Source organism: Seriola lalandi, unplaced genomic scaffold (assembly GCF_002814215.2).
Source record: "Seriola lalandi dorsalis isolate HSWRI2012SDOR001 ecotype SW California unplaced genomic scaffold, Sedor1 jcf7180002054934, whole genome shotgun sequence".
Classification (NCBI taxonomy): Eukaryota; Metazoa; Chordata; class Actinopteri; order Carangiformes; family Carangidae; genus Seriola; species Seriola lalandi.
The window spans coordinates 1,267,480-1,286,487 of NW_019525486.1; the positions used below are offsets into that span (position 1 = coordinate 1,267,480).

A 19,008-nucleotide genomic window follows, 5' to 3' on the forward strand; every position below is an offset into this window, starting at 1 on the left:
GGGGGGGCATTTGGGGAGAACAGGCTGTTGCTGGAAAATGTAGATAGATACCTCAGAGAGAGAAAAGAAAGAAGCGAAGGGATCCAGTGTGTGGAGGGGCCAGAGAGGAGGAGGAGGAAGACAGAAGAGGAGGAGGAGGAGGGAGGGGAAGAACTAAAGAGGAGGGGAGGGGACGAGAGAGGCAAGGGAGAGAGAGAGAGAGAGAGAGAGAGAGAGGCAGATACGGAGGGTCCACAGACAGCGGCGGCGTGCAGAGTGCATGCAGCATGCAGACTGGCCATTGACGCTCCTGTTGGATTGAACACACATGCACGGACACACACACCCCTTGAGGAGTGTATGAGACATGCCCAGGCTGCTGTTCATGGACACACACACACTGGCAGGGCACCAGAGAGGAAATACAGCAGACCCCCGAGCCTGAGGAGCTATGGAGAGCAGCATGTTCTTTGGTGAGTTAGTATTTCTGTGCGTGTTTGCATAGTGTTTACATGCATAATCTCATACTCGTGTGTGTGTGTGTGTGTGTGTGTGCATGTGCGTGTGTGTGTGTGCGTGCGCAGATTCCTTCATCTAAGTGTAAATGTGTGGGTTCTTACTTGTTCTGGATACTAAAAGCATGAGCACTGGTTTCCATTAAAGGAAAAGAGCATGAAGTTACACACCTAGGAGTTCTCTTTTCGTGTGTGTGTGTGTGTGTTCACCGCATGTGCTTTATCACAGTCAAATGCAGAGTACACCCCCCCCCCCCCCCCCCCCTCTCCTCAGTGTGCTCCAGTCTGCCTGTTACTTGTTCTGGGAACTAAAACAGATAGGTAGGAGAGCTGGTTCCTGTTACAGCAGAAAATAGAAAAGGGAAAAGAGAGAGCGCAAAGTTGCACGCTGCAGGATCCTTAAAGTGTTGAATGAACCCTGCTCACCAGGTGAACCCACCCTTACACCTCATGCTCACATCCTGGGTTGTTGGACTAAATCCCAGGTGGCACACTGGCAGAGAAGCCACAGCTTTGAGGCTGTGATTGTGGCTGTGTGACCAGCTGACTGTCCGCTGGAATCCAAATAAGATCGGAGTTGCCAGCGTCGAGAGCCACTTGATATTCTGTGTAGGATATTTAGAGAAATTGAAGGAAGGCTCCTTCCATTAGTTCTTATGGAGGAGACTGGAGGAGGCTTAGGAAGACTTAATGCGCGAGCGGCTTCTCGTCAAGTGCTCTTCTCACGGCTGGCTTACAGTCACATCGGAGGAATAATTACACAGGGATCCGGAGTTCTGAGGGGGGTGATTTGTTAAATGAAAAACTCTTTTTATTTTTTCTTTATTTTTTTTTTTCATCCCGGGGATTAAAGCGATCTGAAGTTACAGACCGTGGCTTGTAAGAACGAGAAGGATTTTCTCCTGTTATGCCATACACACAGAGGAGGGAGCTGGGAGCTTATAAATGAATAAGCTGTCAGGTGCAGAGACAGTAGCAGCTCTTTGAGACTCACCGCTGATGTCGGTCAGGTGAGAAGAGAAAATAAAGCTGATGCGGGTCCGGACGGGTGAATGGGGCTTTTTAAATTTGGCCCAGATTATCCCAGAAGCATGAAAAGTTAAAGCGGTGAAGCTTGGCGGCCTTCAACCCAAGGTTTCTGATGCTCGTTTTGTCTGTGTTTTTGCTAAATGAAGTACAAACCATCTTATCTCCGCCACTCGACAAACAAACAAAACAAAAGAAAAGAAAAAACAAGAGGAGTAAAGGTCAGAGCTTGTGTACAGGATGTGCATCATTTTAACATTTATGAATGCAGCCCTGAGTGCAGGACTGCGCTGCACAGAGAAAATAGATGGTATCTCCTAAAAGATTAATAACACTGTTTGTTCACCAGCTCTGCATTGCTGCTGTTTAACTGGAACATGTTTTCTGTTGCAATGATTTATAGCAGGTGACGTATCATTAGAAGAGCCAGCAAAGACTCCTGACCTCTTCGAAGCAAGACGCTGAAATTGGATAAAATAAATAAAATAAAATAAATAAAGAGAAAACAGTGTCTCTTGCATTAAAAGCTGTCCATGTACATATAAAAAAATCAGGCAGGAAAAGGCTAATAGGTCTTGAGTATGTGCAGCAATCTTAACAAGCTATTAGTGTTGTTGAGGCGAAGGCCCAGAGGAAATCTATCCGGTGTGTGTCTGGCTCTGCGGTCGGTGTTTAGCAGCACGTAAACGTCTTCTCGGTTAACCTCAGATTACAGAGCGCACGGGAAGTGATTGTTGGATCCCGTTCAGAGACAGCTGTGTCTATTAGTGAGCTACACTCATGACAGCAGCGAACGCTACAGTAAATATGCTAATCTGAAAGGGGGGATTGGAGGCGGCGTGTGTTTTGTGTAGCTCGGAGCATTGCGATGTGTTGCTGGTGACATGTATGGAATCTCATAAGGACACAGAACTTATCCTGCAGAAGGTTAATTGGAAAATCAGTGAAAGGGCGGCTTTCAAAAAATAAGAATGTTTTAAATCCACCCTCTGTACTCACTTTGTTCAGTTTAATAGGGGTGAGATGATTTTATCTTCCTCGCTTGGAGGGAAATACTGATCTCAGAGCATGTTGAGGGTCACAGAATACAATCAGCCAACTCCAAAGGTGTTAATCACATCTGGAGCGTCATCAGCATATGAATGACTTTCAGTGGAATTCAGATTTATCTAATAATTGGATTTATATTTGCTGAGGGAAAATGGATGGCCATGCGAGAGCGATCTTTTCTTTATTTATTTTGAGGCTGTCCTGCCTGGACTCTCAGCCTCTCTGGACTGATCTTATCGGAGGAGCGGCAGCCAGGTTCAGGACACTCAGAGGAGGCGGAAGGTGGAGGAGAGACGGCACAAGATGATTAATTATTAATGCTGGCTGGCGTCCTCCAGACATCATTTTTACCCCCCCCTTCCCGACACGCTGCCGCAAGGAGTTAAAACGCTTGAGCCCAGATAAGTGAATCTTTCAGGAAGGGCAATGCAGAGGACAGTCAAAGAGTCTGAAACACGCCACAATACCCATGGTCGTACACATCCTGTCCAGTGAGCTGCTCTTAACATCTCATACGTGCTGCATCATTAAACACGGCCTCAAAGAGAATGGATAAACAAAGGCTAGTGGGTAAAAAAAAAAAAGAAAACTTTCATCAATTCTGATCTGTTTCAAATGTTTCCAGAAGTCAGATCTCATCTCGGTTCTACAGCCTTACATTTCTGGGCAAAAAAATAACATCTCCAAAAGCCCCGGGTTCAATGTGTGTCAACTAGCGTGTGCTAATTTGATTATTAAAATTTAGTTTAAGGAAATGCACGCCTTAAGCGTAATGCCAAGTGACATGATAAGATCTTTAAAGCTGCAGTAATTTGATTTTATTTGGTCTCTTGGAGGAAGGACTTCATAAAACAAGCTGAAAATCACGTTTGACATGTAAACGTTGACGTGGCTAATGTGATAGCTAACTGTTTACACTTCTAGCAGAGCATGGAGCAAGTTCGCTTTTATTTGGAGCCATGTTTGTGGTGACATGATGAACGTAAGAGCAGTATTCACTCTCCTTACAGCTCGGATTTTGGTTTCTACCAAATTAGAGAACAATCTCTGGCTCTTTAGCTCTTTAGCTCTTTAGCTTTAGCTTTCCCCCAGAGGGAAATTAGGTTACGTTACAGTTGCTCCCTCAAGACTGGAAATGTAACAGCAAAGAAAAACACAAATAGAAATATGTAAAACAAAATGTGAGGATATGTGCCACTACTGAAAGGTGATAGTTAAAATATACAATAAAAATATTAGTGCAACAATATATCGTGTAATTGCACAGTTTAAAATTGCACTTGGTATTGGTGTAGCACGTTTGGTGTTTTGCTAGTAGCGTACAGTATTTATTTATTTTTTCATTTAAATTTCTTCTGGCTGGAATACCAAAAACAATGAGCTGAAAGACGCTAAAATGCACCGTATTTTTCTAGAGGGAATCTGCAGAGTAAGGTGATAATTTTCCCAGGGTTCATCACAACAACCTTCACCTTCCACATCACACAAAATAATTTGATCTGTTGATGATATAAAAATATTGATCAGTGCAGCTTCAAGGTTCTGCTTTATTACCTGACGTTGATGCTCTGTCCGAAAAAACGTCTGTGTCAAAATCTAGTTTTTAGACATTGATTATGCCATAACTGGGTAGTAATTACGTTAAAACAAAATGTGTGCTTTACTATAGAAGTGCTGTACACAATGCACAGAAAGTGTGTGCATGTGTGTGTGCGTGTGTGTGTGTGTGTGTGCGTGTGTGTGTGTGTGTGTGGTGTTGGGGGTTAATTGGGGTCTAGCAGCTGAATTTTTCTGAGGTTAATCTGGCCATACTCGCATCCAATTTTATGATTTATATTCTATGTGGAGACGTGGCGTTAGCTGGACTCAGTTTGTCAGAGCTGCAGACAGAAAGTAAACACTCTCTGTGTGGCCTGAAATTAAAAAATATCTGGTTCAATTTTACATAGACAAACATTTTCGAACCTCGAACCTTCGAATCTCACATTCAGCATCACTTACTCACTGTCAGACGCTGACTCTGGGAATTCTTCACTCAGACAAGACTTCATTCACTATAGAGAGCAACACTGTGGAGACTGTATGAAGGTTTTCAAATAACCTTCTGTATTTTATTTGTTTGACTTTGACGTGTTTCAGTTCCCTTTGTTTTTATCCTCTCAATAAATCCCCCTAACAGAGAAAAAGACTGCAGATTGTAGTTTTGACCAGACTGAGGACAAAACTGTAAATTTTCCTTTTTTTTGTTTCCCCCCACGGTTTTATTCTGCCTCACACCCATCCTGCTCTCACTGTCTTCTATTAGTTATATGACTGAGTGTCACCTGCTGACCTTTCAGTGTGGAGTGACTCCTCTGAGCGACTCTCCATGCAAAGTAGATGACTGCAGATCGAGGCTCAGCCCACCTGGGCCCTGCGCTCTGCCGGTGGCGTCAGAATTTAGAAGCCGTCGCCACAACTCAAATATTAACATCTCTTAGCCGAACTCAAACTCAAATATTGACGCTTGACAAAAATGATAATTACGAATGCCATCTGTGCTTTTCTGCCAGAGCTGGCAGAAGAAGTTTGTTATTTTTCTGTCTTAGTGCTTAGAGTATCCTCGGTGTCGGAGTGAGTTTGTTTGTCGGGGTTAAAGTTCAGTGCAGCAGCCGCGGGCTCATTTTCCTGCTCTGCTCTTATATTTTGTGTTTTTGCTGGTGGCGACGGAGGATCAGGCTGGAGAGAGTTGCAACACTAACCTCTGCTGCAGGCTGGAATGTGCTTTTGTGTTCGGGCACGTTGGCGAGATTATGATTGCTGCGCTACCTTTCAGAGCAGCGAACAAAAAGAAAAAAATCTTTGTGCCTTTTTTACAACTCCAACAGTGTGAGGTGTAAGTTGTTAGAGGAGTTAGAGGAGGTTGAAGCACATTTACACCAACACTCTACTTAACTACAGATTTTTTTCTTACACTCCTATAAACTTTCACTTCACCACTTTTAGTATTAAATATTATACTTTTTAATGTGTTGAGATTGTTAGCCGTGCCAGCATCATGGCTCTATCACTGCTTGGTTGTTTGACCCACCGCTCTGATCCAGACTGAAACATCTCAACAACTGTGGGACATACGGGCCTGACATTTTGTCCCAGACGTTCGTCATCCACAGAGGATGAATCCTACCGAGCAACATGAGGTGGACATTTTTGATTCGGAGTGCAAAATCTGAACAAGGATCGGATTGGTCGCTGTTGACGTCTATATTCCCCCTCAGGATGAAGTGAAACACCTTTAGTGATCCCTTCACTCTCCATCTACTGCATGTTAATATGCTGATGTCAACATTTGAGTCCAGCGTGTTACATAATTTAATCTTTACTTACTCCTGCTTGAAACATATGAGGTTAAAATGGCGAGATCTGATTCGCTTTAGAGACGGCATCCAGTGATGGAAAGCAACTAAATACATTTACTCACTTACATAAAACTACACACTTTATTTCCATTTTATTCTACTTTTTCAAGCCACTTCATCCATCTTGCTCACTGCATCGCAGCAAAGAATAATTCATTTTTTTCTCCTACTTCATATATTTGACAGCCACAGTTTCTAGTTACTTTACAGATTCAGATTTGTCATAAAAAAATAATCAACTTATAAAATATGATGCAAACTCATGTATTAAACTACACAACAGCACATAAAGTAGTTGATATCAGCTTCAGTAGGACCAGATACAACATTAAAACGAGGCTTATGATACATAAGTAATAATAGAAATTCTAAACCACTGAATAATAAACGAGCTGAAAGGTTCCCATTCTGCAGGAGTGAGTGTACTTACGTCTCCTGGAGTATTTCTTAAATGATCATGTTGCTATTTTGGATGAAGTGAAGTCTTCCACCAAAACGTCAACAGCAAAACAAGACTTTATTGTGATTTCTTGTTCAGTGTTGGAACAAATCGTCTCTGTGTTTCGTTACAGGGGAGAAAACTCACAGAGTTCAGTCATGGTGACATGTCAGATTTCATCTCCTATCAATCAGCAAACCAAACACGACCCGATCAAACGAATTCACATTTCAGTTTGTCACTCTTCATTTCGCTGCAGACCAATCCCACACGCATCACGGCCTGGTGTGCTCAAACGGGCTGTTTTGACTTATTCACGTCGGGGGTGGGGGGGGTGGGGGGGGGGGGGGTGAACAGTGAATGGCGGGTTTGGCCGGGGCGCGAGGTGAGGCGTGCCTGTGGGCTGACGTCAGTCTCCGGCATGTCGAGAGATGGCACGGTTGGATGATCCCTGCAGAAGGACATGCTTTGTTAAAGTTGGGACTAGGACGTGCCTCCACATGAGAGACGGCATGTGTTCTTTTTCCAACAGATGGCAGCGCTCCGGCGACTGGAGGGAGAAGACAGGAGACGGAGTGAAGGGAAAGGAGGGGGACAGCCTGTGGTTTTCCCCTCTTTCTCTTCTTCTCTTTATGACTTTTGCTTTTTATTTACCCCTTACCACTGCCTGGGGATCCAAACGTGGCAAACCTTGTTTTTATTTGCCTCAAGACGGTGGTTTGATACTGTATCTGCCAGCGCTTTAGAGCCACGCTGGCCCAGAGTTCCACTGTTGTTAAATGTGCAGCGATGAAAAAAAATCATCCCTCTGGTTCTCATTATAGCTCTACGAATGGCTTCTTTAATTCCTTATGTTTTGGAAGGCTGTGACGTTTTTTGGGGGTTTTTTTATTTATTTTTTTGATCTCACCGTGTTGAAATCAGCCCTGAGCTGGTTCCAGTTGGTGGTTTATAAAGCGCTCTGCTGGCGTGGCGCACTCACATGACAATAAAAGTGAAGTATTTACTTTTGTTTTTCCTAGAGATGTGTGGGCCAGGCCTCTCTCGCCATTGAATCATCTCATAAGACACGCTGCGCCTGCTGCAGTCATTCCACATCAGCTATTTGTGACGGCAAATGTCAGAAAGAGAACATCTGTTTTTGGAGGGATAAACATCAGCCCAGCATCACGCACCGGTCATCTGCATCTACCACTTGTTGTCACATCATAGTTCGGGTCTGATTGTGATTATGAGAGGAAATTTAATTCAGAGGATCCCAAAGACAGCAGCCTGTGAATGACAGAGAAAATCTTTGAGCCAGTTAACAGTAATGGAGATTGTTCTCTTAACCACAGTGGTGGTGGAAGTGCTGAAGTGTGAGGAGCCAGCCCAGGATGTAACAATACAAAAACCAAGTAAATGGCTGGACCGTGTGGTATTTGCATTCTGCCAAATGTCCGCTGGACTTTATCTGTTAGCTCCTCTCTGTGCTCATATACAGTACTTTAATACAGCTGCATTCACAATAACACTGTTCTCCTTTACATGTTTTTCTCTTTCTGTCGTCAGACAATAGACCGGGTGTGAAATAGTGACTGAAATTAGGACTACATGTTAACCAGCAGTCGCTTCTAAGCAGCTGCTAAAATCCTGATTTTATAACGTTGTCCGACAAAATTGCCAAACACGTAAGTTAAAGACGAGGTCTGTGCTGTGATTTCGGCTGTATTTACTGTACAGTGATCGCTCAGAGAGAAAGTGAGAAGCTCATTCGTGTCGGTGGCTGTGTGTTCAGCAGAGAGAGGGAGTGTCTGCAGAAGGACAGTCCGACCTTGTGCTCGTGGACTAATACTGGAGAGTCGCTAGGTGCTAAAGGTGCAAAGCTGTCAGTGCTGCTTGTTTGAGTTTGAAAACACGTCGACCAATGGTATAACATGGTCACTCAGTCAGTCAGCGACATCCATGTTTGTAGGGACGGCCCTCCTGTCGCGGTCCAGGCAAAAGTACTCCATTACAAGTACAAGTCCTGCCATCACATGTGATCGAGTGTGAGTGTAAAATACTTTGAAAAAGACATTTTAAAGTTTTTAGATGACGTTATGAGAAGTTGGTAATGAAATACAAAACATAAAACAATAGAATATAAAACATATTGTGATGAAAAAGTTGTGATGAGACAATAAAAATCTATTTATTTATTTGAACATGCACATTCAGTCTGAACTTCAGGATCATATGTGTGACAAAGTGATTTCAGCTGAAGGTTCACGCCACATCGCATCAGTCTCCATCAGCAGGAGACTCGGTCTGTTGTGGTCTTCATCAGCTGAGATGTTTTCAAACTTCCAACAAAACGCTGTAGGCTAAGTGGACCATGAAATTCCCCCACAGGTGAAGGAGAACCTACGGTGGCCTTCAGGTAACATAAAAAAGCAAAAGCCCGTCTCTAGAGCTGGTGTTCGGATTGTCCCTTCTGGGCTACTGTGGTAACATGGAACACAGTGGGCTCCGTGTGAGAGGATGTCGATGTGAAGGGCTGATTCAGAGCTAATGAAAACACAATGATTCTTAGTTTCAGGTGATTAAACACTGATGAAAACATAATTATGAATATTACATTCCACCTCTGCCAATAGATCCCCCTAAATCCTCCACACTGGTCCTTTAAAGCAACACAAACTGGAGATTTTTGGGGATTTCCGTGCTATCAGATGAGTTTCAGCCCACATTACAAACTGCCAAAAATAATTTTTACTCCTGGCATTAATTTAAATCAAATCAACTTGCACGGTAAGCTCTGGGATTACAGTGAGGAATGTCAGCCTTGGCGGCCTCGGAGCTTCAGGTGCTAAATAGTCAAACACAACACTTACACAAATAAGATGTTGTGACACAGACGACACGGACTAAACACACACACACACACACACACACACACACACACACACGCTGCGAAGGTGCACTTGGATGTAAACTGGAGGATTTTGGCTCAAGCGTCTGTCCCTGTTGCTGACTGTAGTTCAACATGTTGCCTTTGCTCTCCCTCCTACAGGTAACACATGTCAAAATGGCCTCATGCCTGCCCTGGTGCGTCCCACCCTGCCTGCTGCCGTCCAGACCTCACTGGGCATGAAGCAGTTTCTGCCATTTCCACTTGAAACGGCCTCGGCGGTCAGCCTCTTCCCAGGATTCAACACGGTCAGTGTCCTCCTTTCCCCTCCTGTGGCTCCATGCTGCTGTTTGAGCGTCACTAAGGTGTTTCAGGATGGAGATATGACAGATTTAATATCTCTGTATCTGACTTCTGTATTTGCACGTCTTTATTTAAAGCTGTTATCACTGCCTGAGAGCGACATTATGAAGACTTTAGCTTTGACTCAGCGAGGTCCGACCGTCCACAACCTCATTTGGCCGAGTTCATGGCGGCTGTCTTTTCATAAAATGAAAATTACCCATGAAACATCTAATTAAGACGATGCTTTTAAAGCTTTAAGGCAACACTGAAAATGAAAGGAATACATTTAATGGTGTTGACACTCTTCTAAAGAGGAGTAAATCTATCTGTGGAGGAAATGTATGTTGTGATATGCAAACGTTTATTCAGCTGCTACAAGATGGAAAATGTGGAAGTTGATCTCTGACAACTTTGGTGTATTTCATTTCTCTTTTTGTAATGCAAAAAAGGAAAAATGTTTGATCACTGTGACAGTCCATTCTAGTCTGCAGATAGTAAGTTGCATATTCAGCTTTGTCTTGGTGATTTCCTGGCTGCTCTGTCTTTAGGCTATGACAAAAACTCATAAACTGAAAGCAGGTTATTTGTCTTTGAAGAATTTGGCCGCTGAGTACAACTCATCTCCTTGTTATCATCCACATCTGCTTCTTTTTTTTTATCTCAAACACAAACATAGTTTACCAAAGAACATGTTGGAAACCAGTGTCTAGCAGTTGTACACGATAGCGTCTGAAACATGTTGAAAAATTGATTTTAAGTTTAATTGATTGTTGAACATCCACATGTTTTTTTTTACACTAACAGCTACACATTGTGCATCTGCATCAGGAATTCTGAGAACAATGAAAGATACGTTCATGCTCGACGGTGCGTTGTCGGCTGTTAAGAATATGTAGTGTGACTATGTGTCACCTCTTCCTGTGAGTGACTGTTGTGCATCATACGGAGGCTCAGCAGCAGAAATGTTGGAAAGCAGTGCAAATAATTTGGTAACACTTTTCCAAATATGTTGCTCAACATTTATATGAAAGTCCACGGAGAGGAAACTGTGGAGAAGAGATGGTGTTCAGTGGTTGAATTTGAAATGAACTAACTCCGATTAAATGTTAGTGTAACCTGGAGAGTCGATCTGTAGTCTTAAATACACTTTTCTCCCACAGTAAGAGAAGCTTACGGAAACGTTTTTCTGGTTATGTTCAGGCACTGACTTGAAACACGACACAATGTGTTCACGTTGTCAACAATTCACTGAAAACTTCCCCTGACTTAACCCTTCCCTAACCACACGTGGGTCTCCGGTGACAGGTCCCGCGTCTCGTACGTTCAGCGGTACACCCTGAACGCCTCCCTGCGAGTTGACTGTGTTACAAAAACGCAGCACTGAAAAGAAAAACTGCTTGTGGAGATAGACCAGGCTGCAATAATGGTTCCCATCACGACGTAATTAAAAACACAAATCCCTCCCAGTCTACGCTGTTACTGGCCTGGTCTGCTGTCTACTGTATAAATAATTATATTTTAGATTTACTATTTATTATATTTGTTATTTTTAGAAGGAAAATGTTCCAACATGTTTTAAATTTTGAGCTAATTCCTTAAGAGCTCTTTTTTTTTTTTTAATACCCTGGTGTCACATTTCAGAGACAAACTCTCTAAACAGCCATTCTTCCACTATTGATAACTGCTGGAAATTGCTTTCTGAAATGCAGCGGTAGCATGTGGCTACACAGGCCTTATTGGATTTGCAACCAGTGAGCCGCTACCTTTTAAATGGAGCACTCACCCAATGTGCACTTACTGTACCAGGACTCGTGTGTACACTGGTATGGATCTATTGATTTTTCTCTTTTGAAAGCAGAGATTAATTATGAGGAAATATGTTGCCTCGCGCATATCGAATCAGCGAGGTCATCAAGAAAAAAAAAAAATACAATGACTCCTAGAAAAAAGGAAAAACCCTTCTTTTTTTTTTTTCAGTGGCTTCTTTTGAATTACGGGGACAGCTCAATTTAAAATCTGTTAGAAAGAGAAGTTGAAATATGGAGCACAGCTGGATAAGAGTTAGAAAAAAAAAACAGGCACATGAAGGGAAAAACGTGGGGACATCAGAGGGAAAAGCCTCGATAACCCACGGGAAGACAGATAGTTTCTGCGAGGAGACGTTCATGAGAAAGTTCAGGAATACTGCGACCCTTTTCTCGCCCCGTCTAATCTGTATTTAACAGACTGCAGATAATAAGTAATACGCTGGGAAGCCTCCAAATGGTGGAAAGCTGATATTAGATGAACACAGAGTAATCACATCGTGCTCTCTGTGTGTGTCGCGCACACACACACACACACACACACACACACACACACACACACCGTGTCTGTTTCCCTTTTTGTCGCTTATTCCCTCAGAGCTCCTGATTTCCTAATCACCAGCAGAATGTGGTGCCGTTGTAATGACACCAGCAGAGTTCATACACAAGTTACTGTGTGTTGAGCTGCCTGGCCCGCGCAGCACAAGCCGCTTTTTCAACACCAGTGTAACTTTTGGCTTCGGGGGTGCAACAAAAGGAGCAGCTTGTAGGTCTGATCGGGTTTCTCTGTGTGTCACACAGCGGGTGGCTCGCTGGGTGGGGAAAGATGTTTTACCAATCATATAAACACAGCCGGAATAACTGAAACTTTCACATGTGTGCCAAAGAGGAAAAGTCCTGGATTTAGTTTATTACTAAAAAATAAAGTGTAAGTGAGTGTTGGCAGTTGTACTTAATTGTCTGAACGGCCTCGTATTTTACACTTTTCCTGTGTTTTATTTGAAGTGTTGATCCATAAGAAGATATATTTGTAGTTTTAAGAACCAAAAACCATCTCAATGTACTTTTACATCTCCTTTCTCAGGCTTCTCTCTAACAACAGGTCAGTCAACAGTCAGCCAATCACAAGAGAGGAGGCTCTGACCCTCTCTCTGACTGCGTTGTTGTGACATCACAAAGTTACAGAAGTCCCGACGGCTCGTTTTCAGGCTCAGTTTCTCAGTACAGGCTGCGTGTGTTTCTCTGTGGACTGAAAGCTTTGATACTTTCACAGTATTAATATAAAACATAGACCTGATCTATCATCAGAAAAGACATGAAAACCCTTGTGCAGAACGTGAAAAGCTGGTATGTCTAGGTTTTGTCCTAGTTTCTCTCTGTCTAGGAGAGATAAGAGAAGAGGTCAGTAAGGATGCAAAGAAGGGCAGATTGGAGGAAGTAGAAAAGTCTGAAGGAAAGAGGGAAAGGGCAGAGGGATAAAACAACAATGAAGATAATAGTGATGTTTTTCAGTTTAATTCATGATAATGTGAAATGTGGAGTCAGAGTACGATGTTTCAGTTTAAGTACTTTGTCTACAAGTCACTAAATGATCTGGATCCTGAATATATTTCTAAAGATATGTTTGATAAGCCCCACAGGTCTCAGTTAGTGGTACCTAGCCACCTAGCCTCCACTTCTGGAACCAGCTCCCACTGGACATGAAAATCTGCCTGAACCGTAACTGGCTTTAAAAAGAAGCTAAAAACTGCTCTTTTCTCCTCTGCCTTTATTTTATCCTTTAATCATTGCACTTTAATTAGATATTGTCAGTTTTATAATCTATGTTTTTAATACTGTTTTCTTTTTTAATGCTTCTTTAATTTCTGTTAAGCGCTCCGATTTACCTCCGTCTGTGATAATGTGCTGTATAAATAAATTTACCTTTGCCGTTACAAAGCGGCACTGATGGAAATACTAAAATATGTTCTGAAGTGAAGTACGTGAAAACTTTCTCTAACTAAAATAAAAAAGTACTTTCCACCTCTGCATATGAGCGACGCGGCTTCACTCGAGCAGTTTATTAGAAGCTGCAGATCTGATTATAATTGTGCACAGAAACCAAACAGCTGTTCAATTGAGTGCAGCAGACGTTGTGATTTACAGATCAAGCTGAAGCTAGTTTCCATCTGTACTCCCACTGAAAGAACACACTTCTATCTGCTCAGATGAGGTCAGGTTTGCTTACTTGACTCCGGGGCTCAATAAACGTTTATGCTCTCTTATTAAAAAAAATAAAAATAAAGAAAATACCAAATGATTCTATAGATGATGATGACAATTCTTCCATTATCGCACTGCAGCAGTAAGAGCTCACTTCATCCTAGAAACGCTCATTTTTTTGTGCGCAGTACAAAAGGAAATAGAGAATAGTGAAAGCACGCACGTATGTGTGTGCATGTGTGTGTGTGTGTGTGTGTGTGTGTGTGTGTGTGTGTGCATGTGTGTGTGTGAACACCTGCATGAAATGGCACTAATACTGAAGTCTCATGTTGAGTCTTTGCGCAATGGTGTTCTGGGCCGAGCGACTGACATAACCAGGAAGTTCTTAGCTGGAGGGAAAGAAAAAACAAGATTTCTTTCTTTCCTTTCTCCCCAAGTGGGGCAAAAGTAATACATGAAAACATAACAGAAAAATGTGGCTTCAAGTCATAAAAAAAGACTTAATACATGTACGTACATGTGCTCAGAGACTGAGGGGAGAAAGGTCTTTCAGGAGGCTCCAGTTCAAAAGGAGCTTTCAGACGAGATGTTGTCGTAGCTTCCCAGCTAGCTAGCTAGCTATATATGTAGCTATTGTGGGCAGTATTGCACATGAATAAACAGGAATAGTTTCTGGTATTATTATTTCATTTAATAATTTAATCATTTTTTTCATACTTGTGTAAAAGTATCTTTATTTTGGATTTTCTCTGTATTTAATTAAATAATTTAGCCAAAAACTAGCAGAGTCCAGCTGGTGTGATGGAGAAAAGAAACACAAGCTAATTAGAATAATAAATTATACACACAAATGACTGATTGTATCTTTGGATTATTTATTTGTGTGCTCTCGTATGACTTAATTTTTCTGTTTCTTCAATAAATAATTCATGCACAGAAATGAACAAAACATGATGATTAAATGATAATAACATTTTAACATGTTTAAGGATGTTTAATGCCCATGACAACAAAGATAATACAATGTTGTTTAATGAGCAAAAAGGATATCCACTTACATATCTCCATTCAGAATCAGAACTGGATTACACTGAATCCAATTACATTTCCCACAACCTGTTTATTTCACATCGTATTAATTAATTCATGAGCACAAATGAGTTATTTTTCTCTGTGACACATGCTTGGCTTTGTAATTGACATTCCAGACGTTATATGCACATAATTGAAGACCCCCTTTTTTTTTTGTATATATGTATATATCAAAGTCTGATCCAGTTGTCCTGTTGATGAATATATCAGTGACATCATCTAGATGAAGTTAATCAAAACATATCTGGTGCAATCAGAACTTCTGGCTTTGTCCAATGTAACATTCCCCATCTGTTTTCATATAATCAAGGAAGAGATTCAGCGTTTGATTTGTGACACTCCAGGGTCAGAAGTTGGATTTCGAGCAGCTTAAACGAAGGCGATAACAGCAGAGAACGAGATGTCTCGTTTCATTGCATCCTCTAATGGCTGTTGGGTGAATTGAGAATTCAGGGATTTTTCAAATTTGATCCTGTAACCAAACGTGAAATTATACGTATTTTTTTGTTGTTGTTTTTTTTTAAGACAACAGCTTTGATTCGCTGCCACTAACACCTAGACACAGGGATGTGTTGAGGATGGCACTTAGTCACTTTGCAGCTGGGAGGCCAGTTCTCTGTAAAAGAAACAGAAAGTGAGTTTTGGAAGAACTTTTGGGATTGCTCTGCAACTTTCAATTGATTCAATCGCAGAGGAGTTATTGAAATTGCCACCTTGAAAGAAATGGAGCAAACCAGAGAAGAAAAGGGGGGAAAAGGAGGGAGAGCTCAACAGGAATGGAGTGTAATGAAAGAGAAAAGTGAAAGGGGGGGAGAAGCAGTTTTCAGTTTAACAGAGTGTGAGGCTCCAAGTGTGTGTGTGTGTGTGTGTGTGTGTGTGTGTGTCGTCTTTCCTTGGCCCTGAAAATAAGATCTATCTTGCCCGGAGCCTACATCTGTCTTGGAGAAACAATACAAACTCCATTTCCCCCTGCAGAGTAATCAGGAATGTGATTTATTGATCCTGTGTGCAGATCTGCACGCTGGGAAATTACTTTGTAGTCCTGCAGCAGCAGTGACACACAGGCCTCAGTCTGCACTCACGACGGCATCACAGTCCATTTCAATGTGTACCCATCCTCGCTAAGTCAATGTTAGCATCAATGGCTATAATGGAAATGTGCTCTTTGACAAAGCACATAACACAGTGAGTCAGAAGAGTCAGAGGAGTTCTTCTGTGCTTTCAGGGCTCTGAGAGTAAAAGCGCAGTTAATTTCCTGCATCGGCATCGTTAGGTGACTGGTAGTTGGAACGCTACCAAGCTAGCCTGACCTCTGAATCACTGTATCACATTTCAGATTTGTTCAGATATTCAGCTGAGGCCTGGTGTGCTCATTCACTGCTATTTCCTCCAGCTACAGAAACAGTCTTTGGAGCTTTGTAGGCGGCGTTCAGAATGGGGGACAGCATCTTCCAGCATAAGAAGCTAGCTACAAAGCGATATCCACGAAAGATAGCAGAAGAAAAATGGCCTCGGTAAAAGCGACGGATGAGACTGATGCAGCTGTACAGTCAGCTTACAGAAATAACAACAATTAAATATACATATACATAGATGTTCCCACCATGCTTTACTTTGTATTTTTCTCTGAGGTTTTCATAATAATTGCCTGAAAATAAGTAAACTTAATTGCTGCAAAGATATTGTGCAAAGCCAAGATCACTGACTTTCTCATTCTCATCACCTGCGTCACTGCTTGTGTGTGTGGTGGTGGGTGGAAGTGAATGATCTTGTTACTACAAAATCTTTACGCCACACGATGGTTCTTTGATTGTGTCAACAAACCAGACGTATGCAGCTGAATGACTAGAGGATTTTACAAGCGGACTGCCAGTGGTTCAGTTCCTTTCCTCTCCAGACATCATGTGACCAGTAGCTCCGGTGCGGTCGCGCTCCGTTACACAGTGGTCGGCCGTCATGATGTCGGCTAGTGGGTTCCACTTGAGTGAATCCACTAGCTAGCTAACATTAATTTCATCCATCCACCGTCACACTGATAAACTCTCAGTGAAAGTTAAAATACTCTTCTGTAGATTCACTTTGAGTAAAGTGTTGAAATGCATTTTAAAATCAGGTACCTCTGCATATTTTTGTTTTCATTTACAAGGCTATCCGAGCAGAGGCCGGTAACATTTGCATATAAATATCAATTGACCCTGTGTTTACTTTCCTCACTGACACATAGAGACTGCATAAATCAGAGCTCGGCTTTGGGAAGGGAAGAGAAACAGGACAAGATGAGAAGAGAGAGAGAGAGAGAGAAAGAAAGAAAGAAAGGAAGGAAGAAAGGAAGAAAGAAAGAAAGGAAGAGAGAAGGTGATGAGAGAGGAAGAGCAGGTCCTGCTCACTAGTGGCCATGTCCCTGTGCTGTTCAACACTGACCTGATCACATTCGAACAATGCAGGCCTAATTACCACTGAGATGTATGTTCTCTGGTGATTACAGTGGAAGCTATAGGCTCAATTTAACAAACCTAGCATAATTATAGTGTCATAACAGAGTATAAAACACATTTTGCTTATGTTAATCGTTTGTCTGAGACACAGTTCTGTAATTCAGATCCAAAATTTCCAGACTGTAGTGTGTGGATCGTTCATCGCAACATTTAAACCTGATTCTCCTGCATTACCGCTCAACAGATCATTTATGCTACTACCCACTTTTTAATCCGCATTTTGCCTCCAAACATCGTAAAATGCACATATGTAGATCAAGGAAACCAACATTTTTTCCGGCAGCATGCCTCCAATCCTGCATAGCAAGCTCCCTGCGTCTGGTCATGGGTATATAAAGTAATTGGTAATATAGTACTGAGACTCCTGGGTTTCATTTAGGGGTTTCATTAAAAGAAATTCTTCAGAACAGAAATTTACAATGTTAGTTGTGGAACCAGAACTTATTCTCCCTCTCTATAGCTTTACCCTTTCCCTTTTTTGTTGACTTTGAAATGACAAATGAATACTCGGAGCATGTGCTGTATGATGATAAAATGAAAAGAACAAAGGGTGAGCCATGGCTGTTTTGCAGACTCTCATTTGATTTACACATGTCCCATAAACATCTAATGGACTCTATAAACTGTACTCCTGGGGGAAGCATGCGAGCCCACAAAACGACGGGGAATGATCAAAGCTGGTAGAGCGAGCGCGGGACCACCGCCATGCCAGCCACCTTCCTTCCAGCGAGTCACACCTGCTGCAGTGGAGAGTGCGTATCTGTCTAATGTGCAGCACAGCGGCCCTTATCATTTAGCTCGTGCTCTGGGGCTTTTTAACCCCCTGAACTGAGTTGAAGCTTTATGTTGGCGGGGCTCGGCTTGATATGTTCTCCCACGATAATATTTCACTCTCTGGATAGCTGCCAGCTCATCGCTCTCTCTCTCTCTCTGGTGGAATGCAGAGATAATAGTGGGGAGCTCAAGATGATTTTTTATGGAGGTGCTTAGTGCCAGCTTTCCAGGCGTAGCCAGCTGATGCCGTAGTCCACTGTCTCCCCCCTGTAACCTGCTGTACACTGCAGTCGGGCTAACAGCTCTCCAAACCTCCTTTGGGTGTTTAAATACGCTGAAAATGTCAACCACGGCGTGATAACTGATGAACACGGCGGTTCGAATGGAAGGACAGTGATGTATATTTGTTTGCCTCCTGTCTTTCGGTGCGCTCTCTGCACATCAGAGGCTTGGATGTAAGAGGCGAATGGAGGACCGGAGCAATCTGTTTTTGCTTATTTGATGGTGTTGCCATGTGCTTCGGGTTCTTTGAGGCAATAACAAAAATATGGCAGCTTTAACTGCCCATCTGGTCATCTTAAAACGGGGAATACTACTCAATTTGAGGAATCAAGAATGTATGTAGCAATTAAAAGCAGCAGCGTGTTTTGGATTTAGGTTTGTGAGGGAACTGCGCTCACAGCGAGTCGCTGGATTTTTGTAAACAACAGTAAAAGCATGGGACCGTGATGATGGGTACGAGGTTTGAGGTTCATTGAAGCTGTCACTTCATTGTGTGACTGGTTCATTTAAAACTGATCTGCTGGCAAAAACCTGTAGGAAAAAGCCAGAGTCTGTTAAATATATTGTCTTTTCAGCATTTGCATGCAAGACAGCAAATGTTGAGCAGATTATTATGATGCTGACAAAGCTTGGTTGATATGGAGATGCACAGAGTTTTGGCCCATTGTAGCATAACAGTGTAGTTACCTCACTGTTCTGAGGATTGAATTAAAACAGAATTACATTTTACTATC

The 19,008-nt window shown here is 42.3% G+C and overlaps 1 protein-coding gene across 2 annotated transcripts in view; it reads left to right on the plus strand.

Moving 5' to 3' along the window:
• Window positions 1–200: 200 nt before the first annotated feature.
• znf385d (zinc finger protein 385D) overlaps window positions 201–19,008 on the plus strand; it is a 76,657-nt gene continuing 57,849 nt past the window's right edge. Inside the window, exons 1-2 of one of the 2 annotated variants that reach the window (XM_023393436.2) lie at window positions 201–452; window positions 9,442–9,587. In XM_023393436.2, coding sequence (XP_023249204.1) covers window positions 431–452; window positions 9,442–9,587 — 168 coding nt within the window. In that variant the 5' untranslated portion in view covers window positions 201–430. Of the gene's footprint in view, window positions 453–1,345; window positions 1,505–9,441; window positions 9,588–19,008 lie in introns of those variants that run through there. The other variant, XM_087170209.1, reaches the window with a different exon arrangement.